This window comes from Glandiceps talaboti, chromosome 21, assembly GCF_964340395.1.
Source record: "Glandiceps talaboti chromosome 21, keGlaTala1.1, whole genome shotgun sequence".
In the NCBI taxonomy this organism is placed as follows: Eukaryota; Metazoa; Hemichordata; class Enteropneusta; family Spengelidae; genus Glandiceps; species Glandiceps talaboti.
Window position 1 is genome coordinate 2,664,421 of NC_135569.1, and position 27,958 is coordinate 2,692,378.

Consider the following 27,958-nt stretch of genomic DNA (forward strand, 5'->3'; position numbering starts at 1 on the left):
GTCTTTATCTTGACAGTGTAATCTAGACACCCCTAGCAACAACACCCCAAATATGTGATCATCTTAAAAGTCTAAAACCACTTGAGATTGCCATGATATTTAGTGAGAGTAATTACACTTGGTGTCTAGTTGTGGATATTTTCAAAGCAAGACGAACTCTCAAGTTTAATATATGCAAATTAGGTCTAAAATTATGTGATTATTTAAACTCAGTTGGAGGGGATATTGCTATAGGGGTGTCTAAATTGAATGCGAGTCTATAGTTGCATATTTAGAGGGGATGTTTATAGGGGTGCCAATATTGAACTGTCAAGATGTGTTTCGAGGGGATATTTCTGGAGAGTCTAAAATTGAACTCAATATTTTGAATGGGTGTGTCTATAGGAGGGTCTAATTGAATGAGTGTCTAGATGTATACATACATACACAGACAGACAGACAGACAGACAGACAGACAAACAAACAGACAGACAGCTAGACAGTCACACATACAGAGTCAGTTAGACAGACAGACACACACACATAGACAGAGACACACACACACACACAGAGACAGCTAGCTAGCTAGACAGACACACATACACTTACAACACATGGACTCTACTGAACCATGTGGCTCAATCATCAGAGAAATCGATATTCTGTAATTTCTGACCTCAAAAACTGGCAGAAAGACAAATATTTTGCTCAATTGTGAGTCAGTCTCAACTCCAGTATCCAAACATACACACAAAGGCAGACAGAGAGCAAACAGACAGACAGACAGACAGACAGGTAGACACAGAGACAGCTAGACACATTTTAAGAGAGAGACACAGAGACAGACAAACAGACAGACAGACAGACAGACAGTTTAAGAAAGACAAAGAGATATTTCACCATCCATATAGCATTAAAGTTAAAAAATTCTGAGACAACACACAAAACGTAGCATAAATGGTCATTTTTTATTATATTCAGATTTCAAGAGAAATATTCCAATTTTTTAACATGACTTTCGTTGCTATAGTTACCATTACAATAGAAATAGAAGTATTAGATACTTACACTGTATTACCTTTGCCTAAAAATAAACACATTTTAAATGTTTACTAATCTGAGTACACATTTTATTTTATATGATGAGTACATGATTTTTAACACACATTTCTTTCGGTCAATAAATTCTGTCTCCAAATTCATAACTTTTTTCTGGAATTGTTTTCACATTATATCTCATTTTAGTATTTAATCATGCATGACATACATTCCTGTGATTTTATCTCTAAATCTACCTGTGATAAAAATTTTCAAAGAATTTGCACATTTTCATGATAGAAAGACCCTATATGTATCTATATAATAAAATAGTCCAATCTGTAGTTATATAATTATTGTCCCCCCCCCCCCCTGAAAAAAATGCACATACTTCATGGAAAGACAGTGAAAATAAATGTTTATTTGACACTGAGTTATATGGAATTTTAAGTATTTTGTTCTGTTTAATTGAAGAAATTGTTGTTATTTACTAACATCTTGTTTTGTTTTGTTTTGTTTTGCTTGTTTTGTTTACTAGTAAGCATTAGAAATGATATATCCGATATATTGTCTGCAGTAATATTGTAACTTTATATTGCAGTGTACAGTAGTCTAGAGGCTATCCATGGCTTTATATCCTTCTCCATGTCTAGAGGTATGAGAAGCTGAGATGAAATTTCAAATTTAAACAAAGCCACAAACACAGCAATTAACATCATGCTTGTGTTAATCAATCACAGAATTCTGTCCAATAATAAGTTAGTGTTTACTGGGGGCAGTTCCATAATGTCCAAATATGGTACAGTAATATCTAAATATGGTACAGTAATGTCCAAATATGATAATATCTGTCATATCAGGATGCTACTTATACACTCTTTACATTGTTCTGACAATTGGGAGTTTACTCATTTGCATAAACAATTTTTGGTTCATGATTTCTCCTTGAGCTAAGACAGGGTGAAATATTCAAAGCAACAGACAGCCTCTAGACTAAACATACAGTATTATCAAAAGTGGTAAAATTTTCACTGTAAATGTTTAATTTTCGGTTTACTGTGAAAGACATTTCTCGTTTCTATCTAGTAACCTTTCCTGATCTCATAAAAGTACAGATAAATCTTGTATAACAAAATTTTTACTTGGATTTTGAGTCAACAGACAAAAACTGAAAGTAGTAAAATTCAATTTTTCTGACAAACTAATCCCAATGATTATGAACCCTAGTTATTGTTTTTTAAAAATATGGTGTGATTAAAGAAAACAATAGAAAACAGGTTGATTATTTCAGTGACATCTATGGTTTTGAGTCTCAAAGACTCTCTCTGACCTGACTCTTACTAAACATTTTTCTGTCATTTTAAAAATGTTCATTTATTTTCAAAATATTTTTAAATATTTGAATTACCAGATGTTGTTCCCAACTTACAAAATTCACTATTTTGTTCAACTTCTCACTTTGTCACTAAAGTATATCAAAAATATCCTAAATGATAACAACAACAATGAAATATCCCACGAAACAAAGCTACAGTATCTGGCAGTTCTATTTCCTAATTCAGCACAATCTGTCAGATGCACAGCGCCCTCTGGTGTTTAAAACAAGAAATATCGCTGGGCCAATGCAAGCTTTTGAGCTGGTTGACATGTAATGTGTTCTTCTTTGTCTTCACTATCAGTGCGATCTCTCACAGTCACCTTGTAAGTTTGGGGATTCACTGTTGACAAAAAATGAACACAAAATGTGAAGGGGTTGTCTTAACAAACCTAAAATCTCAATAAATGACAATAAATGGACATTTTATGACAAATGTAATATGACATACAAATAGAGAAAGTCGTGACTTGCTTGCAATCTGTTATTGTTCTACTGACTTTTTTTTCAAAAGAACATAGTTAATATGAGTGACATAAGGGGCCTTGTCACTATAAGTTGGTGACATGCAATTATAGCAACCCCTTAGATATTCTTTATGTACATGCACATACACACAGAGACACACATACACAGACACACACACATGCATACATGCATGCACACACACATACACACACGTCAGACAGACACAGACACAGACACATACACACATGTCAGACACACACACACACACACACACACACACACACACACACACACACACACACACACACACACACACACACACACACACACACACACACACACACACACTAAATGTCATCTAATTATTATGTATTATGCTTGAATACCACATTTGAGTTTTTCCAATAGAAAATAGTGAATCAGTTTGAGAATGCTACAGGTAACTTCCAATCAGTGCAGCAAAAATTACCCCCAAAACACAGTTTATACTAAACACATGTCCACTCACCTTTGATGATTGGTGTAAAGTCATTCAAAATCATACTCTGCTTTGTGAGTCCACGACAACTATTCAAATAAAAGAGAAACATTCAATAAGGTTAGAGAAAATATCGGTATGTAAGGCCTAAAAAAAATTGTGTGGTTCCGATTACAGAATAGGTCTGGTAGGTAGATATTTTTTTTCATATGTGAGTGTCTAGTTCAGGTAGTTATGTTTTCCGGGTTTTTTTATGGTCTCTGTGTTGTTTATTTCTTCTCATCAGATGTACAGCCATTACAGATTGGAAGAATAGTTTTATATTGTCTTTGTAAGTTGATGTTGGTTTCCGTATCCACTGTTTCTACCAAAACTTCACACAATCTTCACGATTTTTTTCTTGAATACATAAAAAAAGTTTAGGGTCGGCAGTGAAGAACTAGGTGGGCTCAGGTAACCAGAACCAAAAATCTTTTTAGGCCTGACCTAAAACGTTTTCTTTTTTCACTTTTAATTGAAATAGGGGTTTTATTTTTTGTTAGTTTTCTGTATTTAGGTTCAACTAACTTGGGACAAGAAACAAGTGAAAATGAAATCATAGTTATTGTGGGGCTGTGGTGCTTATATCTTTACTATGGTTAGTATACTTATTAGTTCTTGAATCACAACCAAGGGTTATAATAACTATTGAGTAACAGGTCTGTTTATGATGATTAGGGCTCAAAATTAACAGTAGTCCTGTGTCCACAGACTACCAATTCTTGTCATGGGGCTGCCATAGTTTGCAGCTGATAGCCACATACCCACAGACTACCAATTCTTGTCATGGGGCTGCCATAGTTTGCAGCTGATAGCCACATACCCACAGACTACCAATTCTTGTCATGGGGCTGCCATAATTTGCAGCTGATAGCCACATACCCACAGACTACCAATTCTTGTCATGGGGCTGCCATAATTTGCAGCTGATAGCCCCATACCCACAGACTACCAATTCTTGTCATGGGGCTACCATAATTTGCAGCTGGTAGCCCACTCAGGCTACCACTGATTATGTGATGAGGATGGAAGATTTATGGACATGAAAGTATTCCAATAGAGGAAATCTGTTTTCAGTTCAGGAATATGGAACTACAGGTCACAATATTGTTTCTGAAATTACTGGCCCACTAGGACTACCAAAGAAAAAAATGAATTTCAAGCCCTGTATGATAGTTTGAGATACAATGTAAACATTCTGATTGGTCCATCGGTCTGAATGTATTTTGGCACATTGTGAGAAACAAATACAAAAATATTAGTGGCCCTTACCTTTGCACTGGTTCAATGGCTTTATCAATTCCATATGTCTTAGCTACACCTGCCTCTGCACATGCTTTGGAGACAAAGATCACAGAATGTGCCCCTATAGCCTTACCATAGGCTCCAAACATCTTACGTTGCATGACGGGTTGTGGTGTTGGAATTGAAGCATTAGGCATACCTAGAGAATGAAACAAATGAGAATAAACACGGTGTTTAAATTATAAAGGGTGCAAAAGTCATTGATAGTACAGTCAATAAAAAGGATTTATAGTAATATCAGTTGGATAGTTAGTGGAGTCATGATGGGTGAATGGTTAGCGTGACCGGCTTGGAATCTACAGGTTGCAGGTTCGAGCCCCGTCGCTGCCTGCTGTTTGTTTCTGAGTGGCTAAAGTCCTTGGGCAAGATTTGAACCACGACTGTGCCTCAGTCAACCCAGCTGTATAACTGGGGACCTGGTAGGATGTAGGTTGCAATGTGAAGGCTTTAATCCTATGCGCTGAAATGGCTGCAATGGATTGTATGCTGCCCGGGGAGTTGAGGAAGACTAAAAGGGCTGTTGTGCTGTTCTGATCCAAACCAGGGGTAATAATTGTAAAGAGCTTTGAGCACGGAGTGGGAAAGTGCTATATAAGAACCCATTATTATTATTAATATCACCAACTTTACGAGTAAACACCTACAGCGATATGTAAGATGGAAATGTATTTATAACAACAGACTTTGGTGACGAGAATATATCCTGAGTATACACACCATACATGGAGAGAGAGGAGAGGTAGACAGAATGACAGATGATTAGATAGTTGGCAATGACATCAAATTAGTGTTTGTTTTGTTTGTTGCCATTTAATACATGAATGATGTACTGTATATATATACTTTCATATTCTGATTTACTGACCCCCCCCCCCCCCCACATCAGTGCTCAATCAATGTGAGTGAAATGGGACACAGTGATACATGGAGTTGTAACATCAGAATATACCTACCCATCTGTGCCCATGCAATCTGTCCACCCTTGATAGTGATAAAGTGAGAATATACCTACCCATCTGTGCCCATGCAATCTGTCCACCCTTGATAGTGATAAAGTGAGAATATACCTACCCATCTGTGCCCATGCAATCTGTCCACCCTTGATAGTGATAAAGTGAGAATATACCTACCCATCTGTGCCCATGCAATCTGTCCACCCTTGATAGTGATAAAGTGAGAATATACCTACCCATCTGTGCCCATGCAATCTGTCCACCCTTGATAGTGATAAAGTGAGAATATACCTACCCATCTGTGCCCATGCAATCTGTCCACCCTTGATAGTGATAAAGTGAGAATATACCTACCCATCTGTGCCCATGCAATCTGTCCACCCTTGATAGTGATAAAGTGAGAATATACCTACCCATCTGTGCCCATGCAATCTGTCCACCCTTGATAGTGATAAAGTGAGAATATACCTACCCATCTGTGCCCATGCAATCTGTCCACCCTTGATAGTGATAAAGTGAGAATATACCTACCCATCTGTGCCCATGCAATCTGTCCACCCTTGATAGTGATAAAGTGAGAATATACCTACCCATCTGTGCCCATGCAATCTGTCCACCCTTGATAGTGATAAAGTGAGAATATACCTACCCATCTGTGCCCATGCAATCTGTCCACCCTTGATAGTGAGAATATACCTACCCATCTGTGCCCATGCAATCTGTCCACCCTTGATAGTGATAAAGTGAGAATATACCTACCCATCTGTGCCCATGTAATCTGTCCACCCTTGATAGTGATAAAGTGAGAATATACCTACCCATCTGTGCCCATGCAATCTGTCCACCCTTGATAGTGATAAAGTGAGAATATACCTACCCATCTGTGCCCATGCAATCTGTCCACCCTTGATAGTGATAAAGTGAGAATATACCTACCCATCTGTGCCCATGCAATCTGTCCACCCTTGATAGTGATAAAGTGAGAATATACCTACCCATCTGTGCCCATGCAATCTGTCCACCCTTGATAGTGATAAAGTGAGAATATACCTACCCATCTGTGCCCATGCAATATGCCCACCCTTGATAGTGATAAAGTGAGAATATACCTACCCATCTGTGCCCATGTAATCTGTCCACCCTTGATAGTGATAAAGTGAGAATATACCTACCCATCTGTGCCCATGTAATCTGTCCACCCTTGATAGTGATAAAGTGAGAATATACCTACCCATCTGTGCCCATGCAATCTGTCCACCCTTGATAGTGATAAAGTGAGAATATACCTACCCATCTGTGCCCATGCAATCTGTCCACCCTTGATAGTGATAAAGTGAGAATATACCTACCCATCTGTGCCCATGTAATCTGTCCACCCTTGATAGTGATAAAGTGAGAATATACCTACCCATCTGTGCCCATGTAATCTGTCCACCCTTGATAGTGATAAAGTGAGAATATACCTACCCATCTGTGCCCATGTAATCTGTCCACCCTTGATAGTGATAAAGTGAGAATATACCTACCCATCTGTGCCCATGCAATCTGTCCACCCTTGATAGTGAGAATATACCTACCCATCTGTGCCCATGCAATCTGTCCACCCTTGATAGTGATAAAGTCAGAATATACCTACCCATCTGTGCCCATGCAATCTGTCCACCCTTGATAGTGATAAAGTGAGAATATACCTACCCATCTGTGCCCATGCAATCTGTCCACCCTTGATAGTGATAAAGTGAGAATATACCTACCCATCTGTGCCCATGCAATCTGTCCACCCTTGATAGTGATAAAGTGAGAATATACCTACCCATCTGTGCCCATGCAATATGCCCACCCTTGATAGTGATAAAGTGAGAATATACCTACCCATCTGTGCCCATGCAATCTGTCCACCCTTGATAGTGATAAAGTGAGAATATACCTACCCATCTGTGCCCATGCAATCTGTCCACCCTTGATAGTGATAAAGTGAGAATATACCTACCCATCTGTGCCCATGCAATATGCCCACCCTTGATAGTGATAAAGTGAGAATATACCTACCCATCTGTGCCCATGCAATCTGTCCACCCTTGATAGTGATAAAGTGAGAATATACCTACCCATCTGTGCCCATGTAATCTGTCCACCCTTGATAGTGATAAAGTGAGAATATACCTACCCATCTGTGCCCATGCAATCTGTCCACCCTTGATAGTGATAAAGTGAGAATATACCTACCCATCTGTGCCCATGCAATCTGTCCACCCTTGACAGTGATAAAGTGAGAATATACCTACCCATCTGTGCCCATGCAATCTGTCCACCCTTGATAGTGATAAAGTGAGAATATACCTACCCATCTGTGCCCATGTAATCTGTCCACCCTTGATAGTGATAAAGTGAGAATATACCTACCCATCTGTGCCCATGCAATCTGTCCACCCTTGATAGTGATAAAGTGAGAATATACCTACCCATCTGTGCCCATGCAATCTGTCCACCCTTGATAGTGATAAAGTGAGAATATACCTACCCATCTGTGCCCATGCAATCTGTCCACCCTTGATAGTGATAAAGTGAGAATATACCTACCCATCTGTGCCCATGCAATCTGTCCACCCTTGATAGTGATAAAGTGAGAATATACCTACCCATCTGTGCCCATGCAATCTGTCCACCCTTGATAGTGATAAAGTGAGAATATACCTACCCATCTGTGCCCATGCAATCTGTCCACCCTTGATAGTGATAAAGTGAGAATATACCTACCCATCTGTGCCCATGTAATCTGTCCACCCTTGATAGTGATAAAGTGAGAATATACCTACCCATCTGTGCCCATGCAATCTGTCCACCCTTGATAGTGATAAAGTGAGAATATACCTACCCATCTGTGCCCATGTAATCTGTCCACCCTTGATAGTGATAAAGTGAGAATATACCTACCCATCTGTGCCCATGCAATCTGTCCACCCTTGATAGTGATAAAGTGAGAATATACCTACCCATCTGTGCCCATGCAATCTGTCCACCCTTGATAGTGATAAAGTGAGAATATACCTACCCATCTGTGCCCATGCAATCTGTCCACCCTTGATAGTGATAAAGTGAGAATATACCTACCCATCTGTGCCCATGTAATCTGTCCACCCTTGATAGTGATAAAGTGAGAATATACCTACCCATCTGTGCCCATGCAATCTGTCCACCCTTGATAGTGATAAAGTGAGAATATACCTACCCATCTGTGCCCATGCAATCTGTCCACCCTTGATAGTGATAAAGTGAGAATATACCTACCCATCTGTGCCCATGCAATCTGTCCACCCTTGATAGTGATAAAGTGAGAATATACCTACCCATCTGTGCCCATGCAATCTGTCCACCCTTGATAGTGATAAAGTGAGAATATACCTACCCATCTGTGCCCATGCAATCTGTCCACCCTTGATAGTGATAAAGTGAGAATATACCTACCCATCTGTGCCCATGCAATCTGTCCACCCTTGATAGTGATAAAGTGAGAATATACCTACCCATCTGTGCCCATGCAATCTGTCCACCCTTGATAGTGATAAAGTGAGAATATACCTACCCATCTGTGCCCATGCAATCTGTCCACCCTTGATAGTGAGAATATACCTACCCATCTGTGCCCATGCAATCTGTCCACCCTTGATAGTGATAAAGTGAGAATATACCTACCCATCTGTGCCCATGTAATCTGTCCACCCTTGATAGTGATAAAGTGAGAATATACCTACCCATCTGTGCCCATGCAATCTGTCCACCCTTGATAGTGATAAAGTGAGAATATACCTACCCATCTGTGCCCATGCAATATGCCCACCCTTGATAGTGATAAAGTGAGAATATACCTACCCATCTGTGCCCATGTAATCTGTCCTCCCTTGATAGTGATGAAGTGAGAATATACCTACCCATCTGTGCCCATGCAATCTGTCCACCCTTGATAGTGATAAAGTGAGAATATACCTACCCATCTGTGCCCATGCAATCTGTCCTCCCTTGATGATAATTTCAGGTTTGACACCAAAGAAGGCCGGACGCCATAACACCAGATCTGCCATTTTATTGGCCTGAAATAACCAACAATAGTAACATCAGATAATATTAATCCTGTAAGTCAATGATTTCCAGAAAGACTAAATTTAGGTTTAATTTACAGGAGTAACTAACTAGATAAATTCTCCTAGCAACAGTAGATTCAAATCAACAGCCAGAAAGTCCGTCTCACAATCAACACCAGTAAGTGTATACATTAGATGTACATTTTCATTAAAGCTAGGGAGTTCTGTGTTTGAGGTTAGGTTACAGGGATAGGTTTATAGACTCCCTAGAATATCTCTGATTTGTATCTCCTGCAATAAGTGAACACTGTTCTACACATGTCCTTAAAACTATCAACATTTGTGACTGGTTCAAGTTTCTAAATTGTTTCATTATCAAAGGGTGGGGAAATAGACCAAGAGATCTGTCAATCAACATTTAATAACTTCAACTGAACCAATCAGGCATCCTGTACTTACCTCAACTGAACCAATCAGATGTCCCATACCATGCGCTACGGCAGGATTGATTGTATACTTGGCAATATAACGACGAACTCTGAGATTGTCATTTTCTCCCTGATTGTGAAATACAAAATATAACACATATACCGATTAACAAACTCTGAAACTGTCAGTTTCTCCCTGGTTTTGAAACCTGCTAGTTCTTAAACTGTTTGCAAATTCAAAGAGTTTTTATAGCAGGTGTATTTTATACATCTTTTTAAATTCAATTTTAAACCCTTCTCACTTTTAGATGTAAGAGGTTACACCTTTACATCATTTTGTCCACAAGTTCTTGAGCATTTCAGTGTTAGAGGGCACACTGTATACAATTCTACTGCTGCCAATTCATGATAATCTCTGAATCTCAATGCACGAGGGTGCACTACACAAATTTTGTCCACAACTTCTTGAGCATTCCAGTGTTAGTGGATGCACTGTATACAATTTTGCTTCTGCCAATTCATGACCATCTCTGAATCTCAATGCTAGAGGGCACACTATACAAATTTTGTCCACAACTTCTTGAGCATTTCAGTGTTAATAGAAGGCACAGCATATGCTGTATACAATTTCCTTCTGCCAATACACAATCATTTCTAAATTTCAGTGTTAGAGGGCGCACTATGATTACCTTTTCATTTCCAAGTCTTCCTCTGACCTTCTTCATCTTATCTGCAGTCTGCCATGTTCTACAAATAACTTCTCCAATGCGTCCCATAGCCTAAAAATACAATGAGTAACACTGAAGTAAAGCACTTTCTCTATGTGTTACACTCCTTTATAGCATTCATATCAAGTGTGAAAGTATACTGTTTCAATTGGTTTATTTACAAGCCTAGCATGTGGCCTTTCTAATGTGGTCAATTAGCAAATGAAAAAGTATACTTCTACACTTGATATGGTGCATACAGAAAACACTTCACTTTGATGTTATGGGTTGTACTTGATATGGATGCTATAAATGATTGTGGTACATACAGAAAATACTTTACTTTGGTGTTATGGGTTGTAATGTATCAACAAAGTAAGCACAACAAAATAGTATTTATACTTAGGAAAGCTGTCAATATCTAAAATTCAGTTCTTTTTTTTAAAACATGTCAGTAGTTCTCAGTGAATTGTATTGTCACAACTCATACATTCACCACGGGTTGAACACAATAAAACCCTTGTCTATACACCAATACTTTGAGAGCACAGATAATTGATAAGTTAATAAACTCTATAGGTTACCTGTGAATCTGAAGATATCATACTTATTGCTCCCATATCGTGAAGAATGTCCTCAGCAGCAATAGTTTCAGCTCTGATACGAGATTCTGCAAATGCAACGTCTTCCTTCAAATTCCTTTAGTCATCCAACAAAAGAAGGAATTCATAAATAGTAGATATATTAAAGTCCATAATATCATAGAGACGATTAAAGAAATAAAATGGAGATGGGCAGGACACTTAGCAAGAAAATCAAGACAATAGGACTGGACCAAGAAACTCACTGAATGACAACCAAGTACAGGGAAAGATGAAGAGCAAGACACAAAAGGAGAGATGAAATAACCATATTCATGAATACAGCAACATGGAGTAGAAAGGTATTTAGAGACAGACGAGAATGAAAATTGCTGGAGGAGGGCTTCACCCAACATTGGATGAACATAGCCTCAACTAACTAACTAATTAGATATATTAAAGTGACCATATGGATGAGGATTGGGTATTTATTTTGGATTTTTAATTTATAAAACAATTTTAACATGGCTTCCTACTTGAAAAATCAGTGTGAAACAACATTGACCAAGTCCTTGTTTGTAACTCAATAAATTGCAAAAGATAAATAAATGTGTAAAATCTTTGCTACTATACGTACAATATCAAACTTTTTACACACTTTTGAGCTTTTTGCAGTTTATTGAGTTACAAACACAGACTTAGTCTATGTAGTTTCACATTGATTTCTTAAGCATGAAGACACACACTCGGATACATGCTGTTTTGTGATTGGTCAATTAACAAGTTAATAAATATTGTCGACTTACTTATCCAGATGGTGGCAAACCATTAGCATATCCAGATGTTCATCGATAGTGTTGACAGTGAAAGGTCTTGTTGGATTGGTCGATGATGGCAATACATTAGATTCACCACATACTCTTAAAATGTCAGGAGCATGACCACCACCAGCACCTTCAGAATGGTAAGTATGAATTGTACGACCCTGGAATACATAAAAAATATCAACAATGGCACTGTAGTGACTGACAGACAAATAGACATACATACATACATACATACATACATACATACATACACACACATACATACATACATACATACATACACACACACACACACACACACATACATACATACATACATACATACATACATACATACATACATACATACATACATACATACATACATACATTCATACATACATACATATATATATACATACATACATACATACATATATACTCGCATGCATGCATGCATGCGCGCACGCACGCACACACACACACACACACACACACACACACACACACACACACATTCACCATGCCTATAGCATTTAGTAACTCAACGAGTTCAGTTGTGCTAAAAATGGTAAAGTTTCATCATAAATTTCATCATCTAAATTTCAAGCTGTTCTCATACTCAGTTGTTGGATTACATTAATTGTTACCTTGAATGCAGCAATACTATCTTCAACACAGCATGATTCATTCAGTGTATCTGTATGTATCATAACACATGTATCAAATTTCTCAGCCACTTTCAGACATGTATCAATGGCCGATGGAGTAGACCCCCAATCTTCATGTAGTTTCAACCTGAAAATTTACATATTAATTTCAATAATTTGTATTTTAGTGTCAGCAAAGTTTGATACTTAGTCTATCCAATAGCTAGAGGAATACATTAATTGAATGTTAGTAGTACATCCCTTGTCATGAATGCTAGCTGCCATAATGACTGCTGGCACCATAGTTGAACCTTAATACATGTATCACTAATGTCAGTGTAGTAGTGATAGTCCTTCAAGTCTACAGGTAGACTACAGTTAGGATAGCTGAAATAGTGTAGTAGTGATAGTCCTTCAAGTCTACAGGTAGGCTACAGTTATGATAGTGGAATAGTGTAGTAGTGATAGTCCTTCAAGTCTACAGGTAGGCTACAGTTATGATAGTGGAATAGTGTAGTAGTGATAGTCATTCAAGTCTACAGGTAGGCTACAGTTAGGATAGTGGAATAGTGTAGTAGTGATAGTCCTTTCTACAGGTAGACTATAGTTAGGATAGCTGAAATAGTGTAGTAGTGATAGTCCTTCAAGTCTACAGGTAGGTTACACTAAAAGCACCTCCCACTGGGATTGGTTAGTGAGTCACAAGATAATATAGTTCAGAGGGGGTATGATATATATATCAAACAGCATGAAAAACTCATATTTAAGGTGAATGCAATCATTTGCTATAAGTATTTCTTACCCAATAGCACCAGCTACAATCTGTTCCTCCAATTCTTTCACATCCTCTGCTGAGTTGGAAGTATTTCCTTTACCTATCAAGATAATGGAGACCAAATGAAGATACTGATTATGGTTTATATACTTAAATTCTATATTACCATGGCGACCATACTTAAATTCTATACTTCTCATGACCCAACCAACCCTATATATTTCTTCAATCTAGCAAAACAATAAAAGTAATTGTTGCCCTCTATGGCAGGATCAGACATGTCACGTTTGTACGATGGTGACCACATGAGCATATATTTGAGAAAAAATTATCATTCATTGCTGACATTTTGTAACAATGATGACCTCACTAGTGCATATCTGAGCAAAAATTATAATACATTGTTGAAATTTTGTAATAATGACGACCTCACTAGTGCATATCTGAGCAAAAATTATAATACATTGTTGAAATTTTGTAACAATGACGACCTCACGAATGCATGTCTGAGCAAAAATTATCATATATTGATGAAATTTGGGAAATTAATTGATAAAGCATGTGGGTCAAACATTCCTTCTGTCATTTCTAAGTTATTTAGAATTTTAAAGTGTGATTATGAAGTGAAAAAGTATCACCAATATGTACACACATACTTACTTTTTAAAATACTTTTTCTAAAAATTTTAATCAACCAATCAACCCATCATTTTTAAGATGTTACAATGATAAGAAAGATAGAATTAAGTAGAGGTGCCCTTAAAAAGATTTACACATGAAATGACGCGAGTAATATTGTAATATCTGAACCATAATATAATAATAATAACTAAATTTTTACAGTATTTACCTGTGAAGGCAAAGTTGAGTGGGAATGCATCTGTACTTTGTATCATGTGTTTGATATGATTTGGACCTGGTGTACATGTAGTAGCATTTGTACCAGTTGCTGGACCTGTCAAAGATAATACTGGTATCATTATATCGGTTGACGGTAGCTGAATGGTTAAACCACTTGCCTCTTACCACTGTGGTCAGATTTCGAACACATTGGTGGCCGAGTGGTTAAACCACCTGCCTCTGGTTACCACTGTGGTCACGGCTTGAACCCATTCAGGGTTTGATTAAATTTACCACGCTGTAAGTATATAAGAAGAGTGTCATTCAGTTTGACTCCACCGTACAATGCAGGTTTTCCATGGGTACTCCAGTTTCCTGGGATTAAATGGGACTAGCTCCTGTTGGTTATCCAATAAATATATAAATATAAAACTATGTATTGACAGTCACTGGACCTGTCAGAACCCATTGGGTAATTCCAAGACCCAAACATGAACTCCTTTCCCAACCTATGACCCATGACCAAATTAAGACCTCACAAAGCAATAACTCAACACCCCATCTATCTAGGTAGACCACTAAATCAATGTTACTAACTGTGACATTGAATGGAAATTTTTCTCGGAGTCTATATATCTCAATAAACGGCAAAACATTAAACAATGTGTAAAATGTTTGTTATTGTACGTACAATAACAAACTTTTTACAGTTTTTGCATCTTTTTGCAATGTATTGAGTTATGAACATGGACTTGGTATATGTTCTTTCGCATTATTTTTTCAAGTAGAAAAACATAGTGAAGCTGTTTTATCAAATAAAAATCCAAAATAAATAGCAAATTCTCATCCATATGGCCACTTTAACAATCACTACATTCACCTGTTCCACCTCCAAACATTGTAGTTATACCAGAGGCCACAGCTTCCCTGGCTAACTGGGGACAGATAAAATGAACATGGCAGTCCAAAGCTCCAGCTGTTAATATCAGGCCTTCACCAGCTATAGCTTCTGTCCCAACACCAACTACCAATTCAGGAGAAACTCCATCCATAACATCCGGATTACCAGCTTTTCCCACACCAACAATCTTGCCGTTCTGAATGCAAGAATTGGACAAAATGTGAGATGGAACAAATGTGGACCATTGGCCATGAGTAACTTATCATAGATTTTGCTTTATGATTTATTCCCCATCCCAAAACAAATAAATTGAAAATACATAAAAACATATGGTGACCAAAATACATAAATATTGCATGGTGCCTAAAATGACGTAAATCTGCAATCTGTAGTGTGAGTACAAGACAAAAATCAGTTCTGGTGTCAAAATGTATTTGCAGGGCCAAAACCTTTCACTAATGTTACATAGTATTAAGTGGTAACAGATAGCCTACATCACAAACTGTATTCAGATCCAAATAAGAAATGTATCCTGCCTATTCTTTAATGATAAAAAGATTAATAATCTCTCACCTACACACACACACACACACACACACACACACACACACACACACACACACACACACGCGCACACACACACACACATATTTATAATGACAATACAATTTCTATTTATTATGAAGACATCATATCTGATTTAATACTCATCAACACCAGTAATTTCATCCAAATGGCCTGGAACCCCTGATGGGGGTGGTGGTTGTGGTTGAGGTGGTGGGGTGGGGTGGGGTAGAGGTGGGGTGGGGGCTGCTGTGGTGGTGGGAGTTGTGTGAGGGGGTTACTTGAAGGAATGAGGACAACACACAATGTATAAATGAAATATTGTTACCTACCTTGATACCAACATCAGCTTTGACAATTCCAGTGACTGCATCTATAATCAAAGCATTAGTGATGACTGTATCCAATGCATTTTCACTTGTTACACCAGATGCCTGACCCATACCTTCACGTAATACCTATAAATACATTGTTGTATAAGTAAGTGAATTGTTAAGGCATTCATAATCATATGGGGGAGAAATGGTGGAGAAATGCACTCTGTTTTTCTTGAAATTTTTTTTTAAAACAACATAGCCCAGATCTATGCATGTCTGTATCTAAACAAATTTGCAATAAATTTGGAAATGTATACATTGTGTAGTTTGTTATTGTACGTACAGGAATTGATTTGTTTAATAGTAAACAAACAAATTATTTATAATCAAAGGTAAATACAAGTAAAGTAATCAAACTATCTATGTATGGCAACATTTCAATATACTAGGAAATGACAGATGCATGACAGTACAGACAGAATGTGACATCGTGATTACTTGTGTTTACCCAGTTTCTTTACAAATCACTTCCTTGCATATAATAACAAACTTTTGACATTTTTTTCAGAAAATCTGTGTAACGTGATTAATGCCCATTGCTGTTTTCCATTAATTGCTTTCATATTTTCATACAACAACAAATTTTTTTTCAAACGGAATTTAATTCTCTGGATCAGCAAAGTCATAAGTCCCTAATGTTTGTTTTGTTTACCTTTCCTCCACCAAATTTGCACTCATCACCATATGTGGTGTAATCTCGTTCCACCTCTATGTATAGGCTTGTGTCTGCCAGTTGAACCTATTCCATATAAGGAAATAAAATGGTCATAATCTATTCATCCAATTCCATATAAGGAAATACAAGATCACTATCAATTGGTCCTATTCCATACAAGGACATGAAAGGTCATAATTTAAATTCCATATAAGGAAATAAAGGTAGGACTAAGTTGAAACTATGCCATATAGGAACTCAATATGGTAACCATGGCAACTCAAAATGGTAACCATCCATGTAGTAGTTTATGGGTTGAGGTCACAATCCATCGGTTGGCATGTTTTCCATGTTGATCCAACTGATGAAGGGATCTGATATTTGAAAAGATTCTAATACAAAAATATCCAAAATTGATAAAGTACTGCCTCTCTGTCATCGTTTCATTCATTGCTTATACTTTCTGTAAAAACAACACACAATTCAGTTTAAATATTACCATAATCTATTTCTAAAACTTGGGTGTAAAATGTTTTTACATTTATGGTCTAGCATTATTCATATCTGAGACAAGTATGTTGAGAATAAAAAAAAAATCTGCATCCTCGCACCATTTTAGACAAATTGTCCTGACCAGAAACAATTCTTTTTTTTTTTGGCCCTTAGACTTATGAGTCGAATTACAAGAATTATAAGAATTACAAAGGATCATCTTTTTGTTCAGTACTAAGGAGTATAACTTTGTGAAAAAACCTTAAGTAAAACAAATATACCATATTTGAACACTGTGTAACTGCCCCCAATAAACACTTAACTACTTATTATTGACCCTGAGTTCTATGATGGATTAACACATGGCCGCAAGCATAATATTAATTGCTGTGTGGGTGGCTTTATTTAAATTTGGAATTTCATCTCAGCTCCTTGTTCCTCTAAGCTTAGAAAACAATCATTGAAGTTATATACACAAAGATTCTAGGCTAGACATATGGGTTATTGTGACAGTAACAGCGCCCTCAACCTATCAATAATGATCACTAATGACCTCCATAGTAATCAGATATATAATGACACCAGTGACCTCGAACCAAGTAACCTGGCCTAGAAAAGTGTCAAAACACAAACAATCAAGAGAATTAGGTGCAGTAAGCATAGCTGAGACTACCAAAGAAGAACAAGTACAACTATGCCTATAGCACTACAGTTAAACTGTATGAAAAAAGAATGTGACTTTTTTTGACCCACATGAAATCAAGAAATTATTATCTCATTTCAAACTAGTTCAATATTCACTGTATAAAATTAGAAAATTCTCTGGGTTCCACCCCACTGGTGTACCTAGTACTACCTATAGGCATGAACTTATAAGGAGGGACAGAGATAAGGCACAGATTAGGTCATAAATCATTAGCATAAAAACTGTGCAGACAACCGTTATTGGACCAAGAACAGAACCTTGGGGAATGTCCGTACCAAACGGATAAAGTGAAGATGTCACTGATTTATGGATAACCCACACACTAGACTAGAACCAATGTGTACAAATCCTACATACCTTATCACCAACTGTTGGTCCATAAGTCAATGCATACATATTTCTAGTTACACTTGCTGGTTGAGATTCAGTGTCTGATAATGGCTGAAATCAAATCACAGAAAGATGTTTATGCTATACATAGCTCTGTTTGAAGATGACATACAACTGCTGACATCAGACTGTGGAGGAACAGAACCTGTTACAAACAGGGAATGTAAACAAATGAATTGGATTAATATCACTTGCTCTGCATGTTGGAGCAGCAGAGGCTTGTATAAAACACCATGGCTTGATAAGAAGAGTTTTATGGCCTCTTTATGTATACATGAAATGCCAGGGGGAACTGGAAAGTTGTTTGAGAACTAGTTACTATGTAAAGTGACCATAAAACTGTTCTTATCAAATGATGAAATGTAATACAAGTCTCTGTACTTCCAACATGCTGTGCCAAGTGTTATTAATCCAATTCAGTTGTTTACTTTCACTGCTTGCAACAGCCAGGTTCTGATTGTCCACACTCTGATGTCAGCAGTTGTATTTATTTATTTATATATATATATATATATATATATATATATATATATATATATTTATTTATTTATTTTATTTATTTATTTATTTATTTATTTATCTATTTATTTATTTATTAAGCCTTCACAAGAAGAGAAACCAACAATGAAAAAAAAGAAAACACAATACATTACAATCATACAATATAAAATAATGTCAAAATGACATCAACAACATGCTAAGAATTTGACAACTCTGTGGATCCTTCGCATATAAAAGCCGTCTTGTCAAATGATGTTGTCTCTGTACTTATCTTAGCTGTATTACGAAGTCAGTTTTTGACTTTTGTTGTTTTGACTGTTCACTTCCCATTCTATGAAAACATACAAAGGACACTATAGCTGCACCCAAAAAACTTTAAGAACAAGCTAAAACATAAACAAATAACATTATATAGTCTAATACCTCAGGTTCATGAGCAAAGCCTTGATCTTTGACCTTGGCAATGACAGCCTGTAGATTTTCCTTAGAAACTGGTCCATCACAAAGTCCATTACCACCTCGGATCACTCTGTAAAGGCAAAAAGATAGAATTGTGATTCAATTTTGACAACACAACAAAAAGTTACGAATACCTTCAAGTAACATTTCACTTGTTCTGATTTGTCAAACTGTCTGCCATATCACTGGGTGGCATTGTAGTAATTGCACAGACCCAAAAGAAGTTTTTTTGTTTGTTGCAGAAGTTACTCATTAATATTCATAGGATGTGTACACAAAACCTAATCAATTCCCCAACATTAGCTGTCAAGGTTTTTTTTGAGATATTGATGATACAGAGACAGACAAACAGACATACAAACAAACAGACACACAGACGGACACCCAGCATTTCTTAAGCTCTGCTTTGAAGCTAAAATGTTTTGATTTTGATTATAGCCACTTAAGGTCAAGGCCAAGGTCAAAGGGCAATATCTACAAAGCAAGCTTGCACCTGATAATATTAGGGTAGACACATGTATTACAATTTTTGAATTATGCATTAAATTTTCAATTTAAATATTGATTTTTAACTGGTTTATTGGTTTTTAATATGGTTGCCACTCAGTCATATGTCACAAAATGAAGTGTCCCATTTTGACAAGTCACATGTTCCATGTTCGATTGAAATTTTATATCACTAGTCAGAGAAATGACATAAATGAATGGATGTAAGGACACAGACAGATGGATGGACAGGCAGGTGGTCACACACAGATGGACAGACGGACTTTGGGGACTAAAAAAGATATGCACAGCAGGCAATCCATTCAGTACGGTCAATCAAAGTTATTACATTGTTGTGATACTAAGAAGTCATGGGTGATAGATAGCGGCCATTTATAAAACTTAGCAAACTTAGCTGGACTTAGCAAACATAGGCAATGTTAATCATATTCTTCAATGACCAATAATTCAATAATTTTTATTTGATTGACAGGTACCCCAACACTCTGACTTTCTTTACATCACAGTACATTACAATGTAGTACTTATAATACAGTACATTCTGTTAAACACATACTTTGTTGTATCGGTGTGTAAATCACTCCAGGTACCTAAGGAGTGTATTCTCTATGGTACACCAAACAACCTTTCAGACACTAACAACCCAGTAGATGCCCTTTTAACCCTGTATCTTTTAGTGACACATAAACGTTTATCACTGACTCTGGGCATTTTATGTGCAGGGAAAGAAAAAAATGCCTTTAGAGTTAACCACTGCAGACATAAAAAGAGAATCCATGCAGTTCTTTTGTTGTTTGTCAACGTCCTGTATAAAGAGTTTGTGTATTCAGAAGAGTGACTAGCAGCCACTGATGAAAGAAGTTTTACAAATAATTCACAAAACCTAACACAAATGTACATCATCTGCCTAAACAAAAATCTTACTAACATTGGTACATTTTATGATCTGCCTCAACAAAAATCTTACTAACATTGGTACATTTTATGATCTGCCTCAACAAAAATCTTAAACAAATTCTATATTTTATGGTCCTCTTCAGTCTACAAATATCTCTGTTGGTAATCAATATTATGATTAATTCGTAACGTGTATTCGATAGCTGTCGCATTGTAATCGTTGCCACTCAGTCATATGTCACAAAATGAAGTGTCCCATTTTGACAAGTCACATGTTCCATGTTCGATTGAAATTTTATATCACTAGTCAGAGAAATGACATAAATGAATGGATGTAAGGACACAGACAGATGGATGGACAGGCGGGTGGTCACACACAGATGGACAGACGGACTTTGGGGACTAAAAAAGATATGCACAGCAGGCAATCCATTCAGTACGGTCAATCAAAGTTATTACATTGTTGTGATACTAAGAAGTCATGGGTGATAGATAGCGGCCATTTATAAAACTTAGCAAACTTAGCTGGACTTAGCAAACATAGGCAATGTTAATCATATTCTTCAATGACCAATAATTCAATAATTTTTATTTGATTGACAGGTACCCCAACACTCTGACTTTCTTTACATCACAGTACATTACAATGTAGTACTTATAATACAGTACATTCTGTTAAACACATACTTTGTTGTATCTGTGTGTAAATCACTCCAGGTACCTAAGGAGTGTATTCTCTATGGTACACCAAACAACCTTTCAGACACTAACAACCCAGTAGATGCCCTTTTAACCCTGTACCTTTTAGTGACACATAAACGTTTATCACTGACTCTGGGCATTCTATGTGCAGGGAAAGAAACAAATGCCTTTAGAGTTAACCACTGCAGACATAAAAAGAGAATCCATGCAGTTCTTTTGTTGTTTGTCAACGTCCTTTATAAAGAGTTTGTGTATTCAGAAGAGTGACTAGCAGCCACTGGCAAAAGAAGTTTTACAAATAATTCACAAAACCTAACACAAATGTACATCATCTGGCTCAACAAAAATCTTACTAACATTGGTACATTTTATGATCTGCCTCAACAAAAATCTTACTAACATTGCTACATTTTATGATCTGCCTCAACAAAAATCTTACTAACATTGGTACATTTTATGATCTGCCTCAACAAAAATCTTACTAACATTGGTACATTTTATGATCTGCCTCAACAAAAATCTTACTAACATTGGTACATTTTATGATCTGCCTCAACAAAAATCTTACTAACATTGGTACATTTTATGATCTGCCTCAACAAAAATCTTACTAACATTGGTACATTTTATGATCTGCCTCAACAAAAATCTTAAACAAATTCTATATTTTATGGTCCTCTTCAGTCTACAAATATCTCTGTTGGTGAAATTTTTATTGACCCAGACAATAAAATGTAGCCTTGTTGGTCAGATTTTGGTTGAACCAAATGACAAAAATGCAACAGTGTTAGCAAGATTTTTATTGAATTGTTTCTGCTTTTGTGACTTTACTTGTCAAATAGTTTGTGTGATGATTATACATGATCTGCAACTTCTGACTCATTTGTTGTTGTTTCTGTTTCCCAATAGAAGCTTAAGATTACTTATATTTTACCATTCACTATAACTTAATGTCTAAACACCAGCAGTCACTGGCAAAACTCCTACCGTATAACTTGCTGTGATACTATATTCCAATATATAAGAATAGTGGAGTCATGATGGGTGAATGGTTAGAGTGACCGGATTGGAATCTACAGGTTGCAGGTTCGAGCCCTGTCACTGCCTGCTGTTTGTTTCTGAGTGGCTAAAGTCCTTGGGCAAGATTTGAACCACGACTGTGCCTAAGTCAACCCAGCTGTATAACTGGGGACCAGGTAGGATGTAGGTTGCAATGTGAATGCTTTAATCCTATGCGCTTAAATGGCTGCAATGGATTGTATGCTGCCCGGGGAGTTGAGGAAGACTAAAGGGCCGTTGTGCCATTCTGATTCGAGCCAGGGGTAATAAGGGGCTATAGGGCTATATTAAAGAACCCAACATTAATAAATGATGTCATTTTATTCATATAGTATGACTACTAGTCATTACACAAGTGACAGTAAAGTGTGTATTGGGAAACAAAAATGACAAAAAAATGCTCAGGAGCTACTGACAACATCCTTTTAATATAAACACACTTGGTAAAACCTTAACAGAAAAGACTGTGAACACCAACTCATGACAAAGTGTATAGAGGTCATTTCACCGACAATTGTTATGTAAAGGTTTTTCAGTTCTTACCAGGGTGGGTCTACTACCTCCATTGGTTTCTCAAATAACAACTTGTGATGATGTATGTTTTACAGTCATTATCAAAACAATCAGGTTTGCAGAGGAGGTTTAGAGGGAGTCATGTGATACCCATGTGACTGTTGAAAAATACAGCACACACTGATGACCCTTCAGTGAGTACCTCTTTTTAACAACCTTTGTGCCATTTGTGCCATTAATTTGTTTGGTAACTACTTACTTATTTCCTCCAATGTCTACTAAATTAATTTGTTTGGTCTCCCCTGGTTCAAATCTTACAGCGGTACCGGCAGCAATGTTCTGTAATAAAAACAGAAATACCACCAAATGCGTTGTAGCACAACCGTATAGTTTATGTGGTTTTTTAAAAAAAATGTTTATCTACTTTCCTAACCATGATGTTGTTTTTGAAATATTTCATCAATTTACTGTTGTCATGGACATAGTCTAGTTGCTAGGCATATATGTGTTCATTTGTCAAATGTGTATCCATTTGTATCAACCCTGTTAACTTTGCCATATACACGATTGTACGTAACCATGGAGACAACTTACCAATCTCATACCATAAGCTGCTTCTCTGTCAAACTTCAGTTGTCTGTTAGCTTCAATAAAGTGGTAATGGCTACCTATCTGAATAGGTCTATCACACAGACTGGTTACTGACAGTTTTCTTTTCACTCTTCCTTGGTTTATTTCAATCGGATCACCAGGCACAGGGAAGACCTCACCGGGATCAACTGAGTCTACACTGATTGTAGGATCCTGTAAAAAGATATAATGAACGATGTCAATTGACTGTCAAATAATATTCTCATTCAAGGACAGGGGCTTGAAATTGGCCATAAGGTAGTCATAGTAACGATGGTTTATTAAAACCACCAAAAGAAGAGGTTTAAATTGATTTAGAAAAAAACACACCAGATTTTCAAATCATTACTTTATTACATGGCACCTGGTAGGGAAATGATATTTTACAGAGCAAAAGAAAAAAGAAAAAAGTAAACAAACATTTTTTTGTAAAGAAAGAAAGTAAACAATAAACAAAAAACAACTATTTGTAAACAAATATGGCCAATTTCAAGAACCTGTGTTTCAAGGCCATTTATATTTTTAGCACATAAAATCACCAAATCATTGAATAAGTAGTAATGAAATGATACTAAATGATAATAATGTGTATGATTACCTTTTCATCAAATATAGATAGATCTGGTATGGGAAGAAAGCTGCCATACAATGCTAGTTTTAAATCACCATTTTGTTGACAGACTGGACGGTGTACTGTCACCAATTTTGTTCCGTCTGGAAATGTGCCCTCTATTTGAACTTCACTTATCATTGACGCTACTCCAGGTTGAACTTGACGTATACCTACAGTAATACAATAATGTTACTTAGTCTTGAACTTAAAGTGAAACTTAAAATGAACTCGGACACTGCCAGGTTTGGTAGAAAATGACTCATGCTTTCAGGGATACAGGTGGACATGTATGAATGCATGGATGCACCAATATGGATGGTCGGACGGACGGACGGATGGACAGACAGACCCCAATGTAGTAGTCCCCCTCAGACTTCACCCATTAGGGACTAAAATGTGTAATTTTGTTGTCACCTACCAAGCATTTGACGTCCTACAGACATGAGTTTTCCAACTGTGTGTATGCCATCACGAACCAGTTCCTGGAGCTGAGGAGAAATACAAATAGCGGCTTTGATGATATTACTTCTTGGCAGAATTTCCCGACACCAAGCTGACTTTTTATCCCATTGATTGTAACCTCTATGACAATTCTTTTCAGCAGTAAATGATATCACAATTAATGCACAGCATTGTATCTGTTAATTAGTGGTCAATATATTACAGAATCTAGCCATTAGCTAAGGAAGTGGGGTTTCTTATCTTTCTTATCACTGAATAATGTTTGTTGGCAATATTTACAAATGTGATAAAGCACTATTACATAACACATCAGGCAAAGCTAAGCTCAATTAAGTGTGAAGCCCCTAATGTCATATCAGTTGTTATCAGTTTTACTGACCCATTATCAGTGACATTGCAAATAGCTTTAGAGATGCAAACAATTTTTATGACACAGCAAATGGGGGGGGGAAGGGGGGAGATGCACTTGAACTGCTAATGCAAAGAATCTGTCATGATTATCTGCAGGTAGTTTAGTGGCAAGTTTGAATCTTGAGTGAACACTGGGTTTTGAACCTGTGATCATGTTAAAACTGTACTTATCTAGTTATAACATTTTCAATTAGACAACCACACTGAAAAGTAATTAATTACACATGCAATACACAAAAATTGCACATGTTAATTAGTGGTTGATATGATATTCAATTTTTATCACCAACAGTGATACTTTATGTTATTGGACGGTTGATATAAACACGATGACGTTATACAATCCTCTCGTCACTTATACATTCAAACCGGAGGCCGAGTTTGTAGTAAACTGACCCAACGAAGTAACCAATTACAACCGCCTGTTAGTATCATGTGATGGATTACTGACATGAACTTTTATTTAGGTAGATTTTTGATAGAATTTGTCCATTTGACTATATGTTAGAACGAGATTGTAGAGAACACTACACAGTTACTTGACTATGCCAACAATCAAATATCCAGTCCAATAAAAGGACAGCCTTCTCATCTATCAACCACTCTACCCCCCCCCCCCCCGCCCCCACCCCCATTTACCAATTCCCCTGGGGGGCCAACCTTAAAAGTTCATGTAAACAATTGAAATTTGTCATAAAATTTGATCATCCTATTTGTACACTATGCAGTTGTTTACTGAATGACCTATATAATAACTGTAGTATGCAAATGACATTGACAATGACAATTGAATGACCCCAAGCTCAATGCACCCCATGAATTATCCTTGAAACAGCATCAATACATGACTCAATGGTTTGACAATTAGGCCCTATCTGTATTATTGATTATACTGTACATAGTCAAGGCTCAAGTTATGATCAATACAATCAAAGTACTAAGGCCAAATAAAAAAAGTTGTTTGATTCCGGCTACCCAACTCCACCTAGTTTTTCATGCCGACCTAAACTTTTTTTTACGTATCGAGAAAAATAATAATAAAATCACGAAAATTGTGAAGTCTTGCAAGATATAGTGGGTCAGGAAACTGACATCAACTTAAAAAGACAATATAAAACTATTCTTCCAATCTGTAATGACTGTTTATACTACGGCTAGACCGACTTGGCTAATCAGAGGCCTTGATTTTAGTTGGTTATATGGAGCCATAACCCACTCTTTCTTAGGGGTGTGACCTATATTACGCTCAGCACTCAATTTGCATGCAACAAATTACACAAAATTTTGACAAAGATCCGTTTGAACCACAGGTACTCGAATCAATCTGTATGTATAGTAAATAAAGTCTTATTTACTAAACATATTTTTTTTTAAAAACCATACAGATTGATTCGAGTACCTGCGGTTTGAACCAATCACGCCATAGTATAAGAGACGTTCGGGCTTTCTTTCGATACTATAAGTTCCATTCTCGATAGCGATGTTCGGTCGTGTGTCGTAAATTGTATCGGAAGAACATCCGAGGTCTAGCAGATAGACTAAAGACAGACAACTCGAGTTGACTATCGATTACATAACGACTAAACACAGACGTCTGTGTGTACATTATAGATCATTGTATTGATATAAGTAGTCCTGCTTGCATACGGAGGAATTCGGGACTCGATTCTGACAATTGTCCCTCCCCCTCCAATTGTAATTGGTGTTTAGAGTCAAGTCAGTAATACAGACTCGTGCACCGTCATGTAAGCAGGACTATGATATAAGGTGATAGTATAATTACTGCAAGGTCAGGTCTAGACACAAAATGATGGCAATGTCCCAGAACGATTCCTGACTTACTCCGTTAGCTATCAGGCTAAACTCGATATAAAACCGGGAAGGGGGGGGGGGGGTATGAAAAAACAATATTGTCTTCCCCGGCCCCTCGACCTCGAGCCTTCCGTTACTAACGTGTTGTGTCAGACTACATGACGTAAGCGGAGTAACATTATACACCTCTCTTCATTCGACGATAGTATGCAGAAAGCAAATAGTAAGAAGACATTCGATTAGATAGCCTCTATGCTCTAAACTAGTATAAAGTAACATATCCAGTGACAACGTACACAAATTTTATTTATTTCAAAAATTCAAGGACGGGTCATGGTCAAAACCCGAGCTGGAAAACTTGACATTGTACACATACGAATGACGAATCTGGCCAGCTCGGTGTCAGGTTGAATTCTTGAAATTCAAAAACATAAAAATAAAACGATTAGTAGACATTATTATTACCACACATTTACGTAACGATATACATGGAGGTATATACCCAAGGTACACCTCAGTGATAATTGATAAAATACTAGTAAACATTACCTGACACGCTATAAGTGCAACAGCTTCAGTGTAATTCAGCCTAACTCCTCTTGCGAGCCGTTTTTGAGCAAGGAATCCAACCTGGTGCGTTAATAACGCTTCGATTTCTTTCGGACTAAGTCTCATCTTTGGTGAATGTATGTGCCCTTTTCTTTAACTCTCCTGCTTTGTGTGTGCCTTGGAGTACGATAGACGGAGTGGGTGTACGTACGTACGTGTGCCGTCACCTATGATAGCAAGGTACCGATATAATATTT

General features: G+C 37.0%; 1 protein-coding gene across 1 annotated transcript; it reads right to left on the reverse strand.

The window, feature by feature from the left end:
- Positions 1-985: 985 nt before the first annotated feature.
- On the reverse strand, positions 986-27,958 carry LOC144451110 (urease subunit alpha-like). The gene is made up of 21 exons (XM_078141882.1): positions 27,702-27,958; positions 24,886-24,955; positions 24,453-24,637; positions 23,819-24,028; positions 23,484-23,563; positions 19,511-19,616; positions 18,554-18,637; positions 16,996-17,082; positions 16,299-16,424; positions 15,382-15,598; positions 14,512-14,616; positions 13,689-13,761; positions 12,887-13,034; positions 12,237-12,415; positions 11,434-11,548; positions 10,832-10,921; positions 10,174-10,272; positions 9,624-9,723; positions 4,650-4,821; positions 3,369-3,427; positions 986-2,735 (listed from the first exon to the last, which is right to left on the reverse strand). The coding sequence occupies exons 1-21, from the start codon at positions 27,825-27,827 to the stop codon at positions 2,614-2,616; spliced, it is 2,553 nt and encodes an 850-aa protein (XP_077998008.1). The 5' UTR covers positions 27,828-27,958; the 3' UTR covers positions 986-2,613.

Excerpts from the sequence above, each read along its gene's own strand:
- LOC144451110 (XM_078141882.1), bottom strand. The coding sequence starts at position 27,827 with ATGAGACTTAGTCCGAAAGAAATCGAAGCGTTATTAACGCACCAGGTT. Across the intron at positions 24,956-27,701 it reads TTGCACTTATAGCGTGTCAG|CTCCAGGAACTGGTTCGTGA; the intron begins GTAATGTTTACT and ends ATTTCTCCTCAG. Across the intron at positions 24,638-24,885 it reads TGTAGGACGTCAAATGCTTG|GTATACGTCAAGTTCAACCT; the intron begins GTAGGTGACAAC and ends GTATTACTGTAG.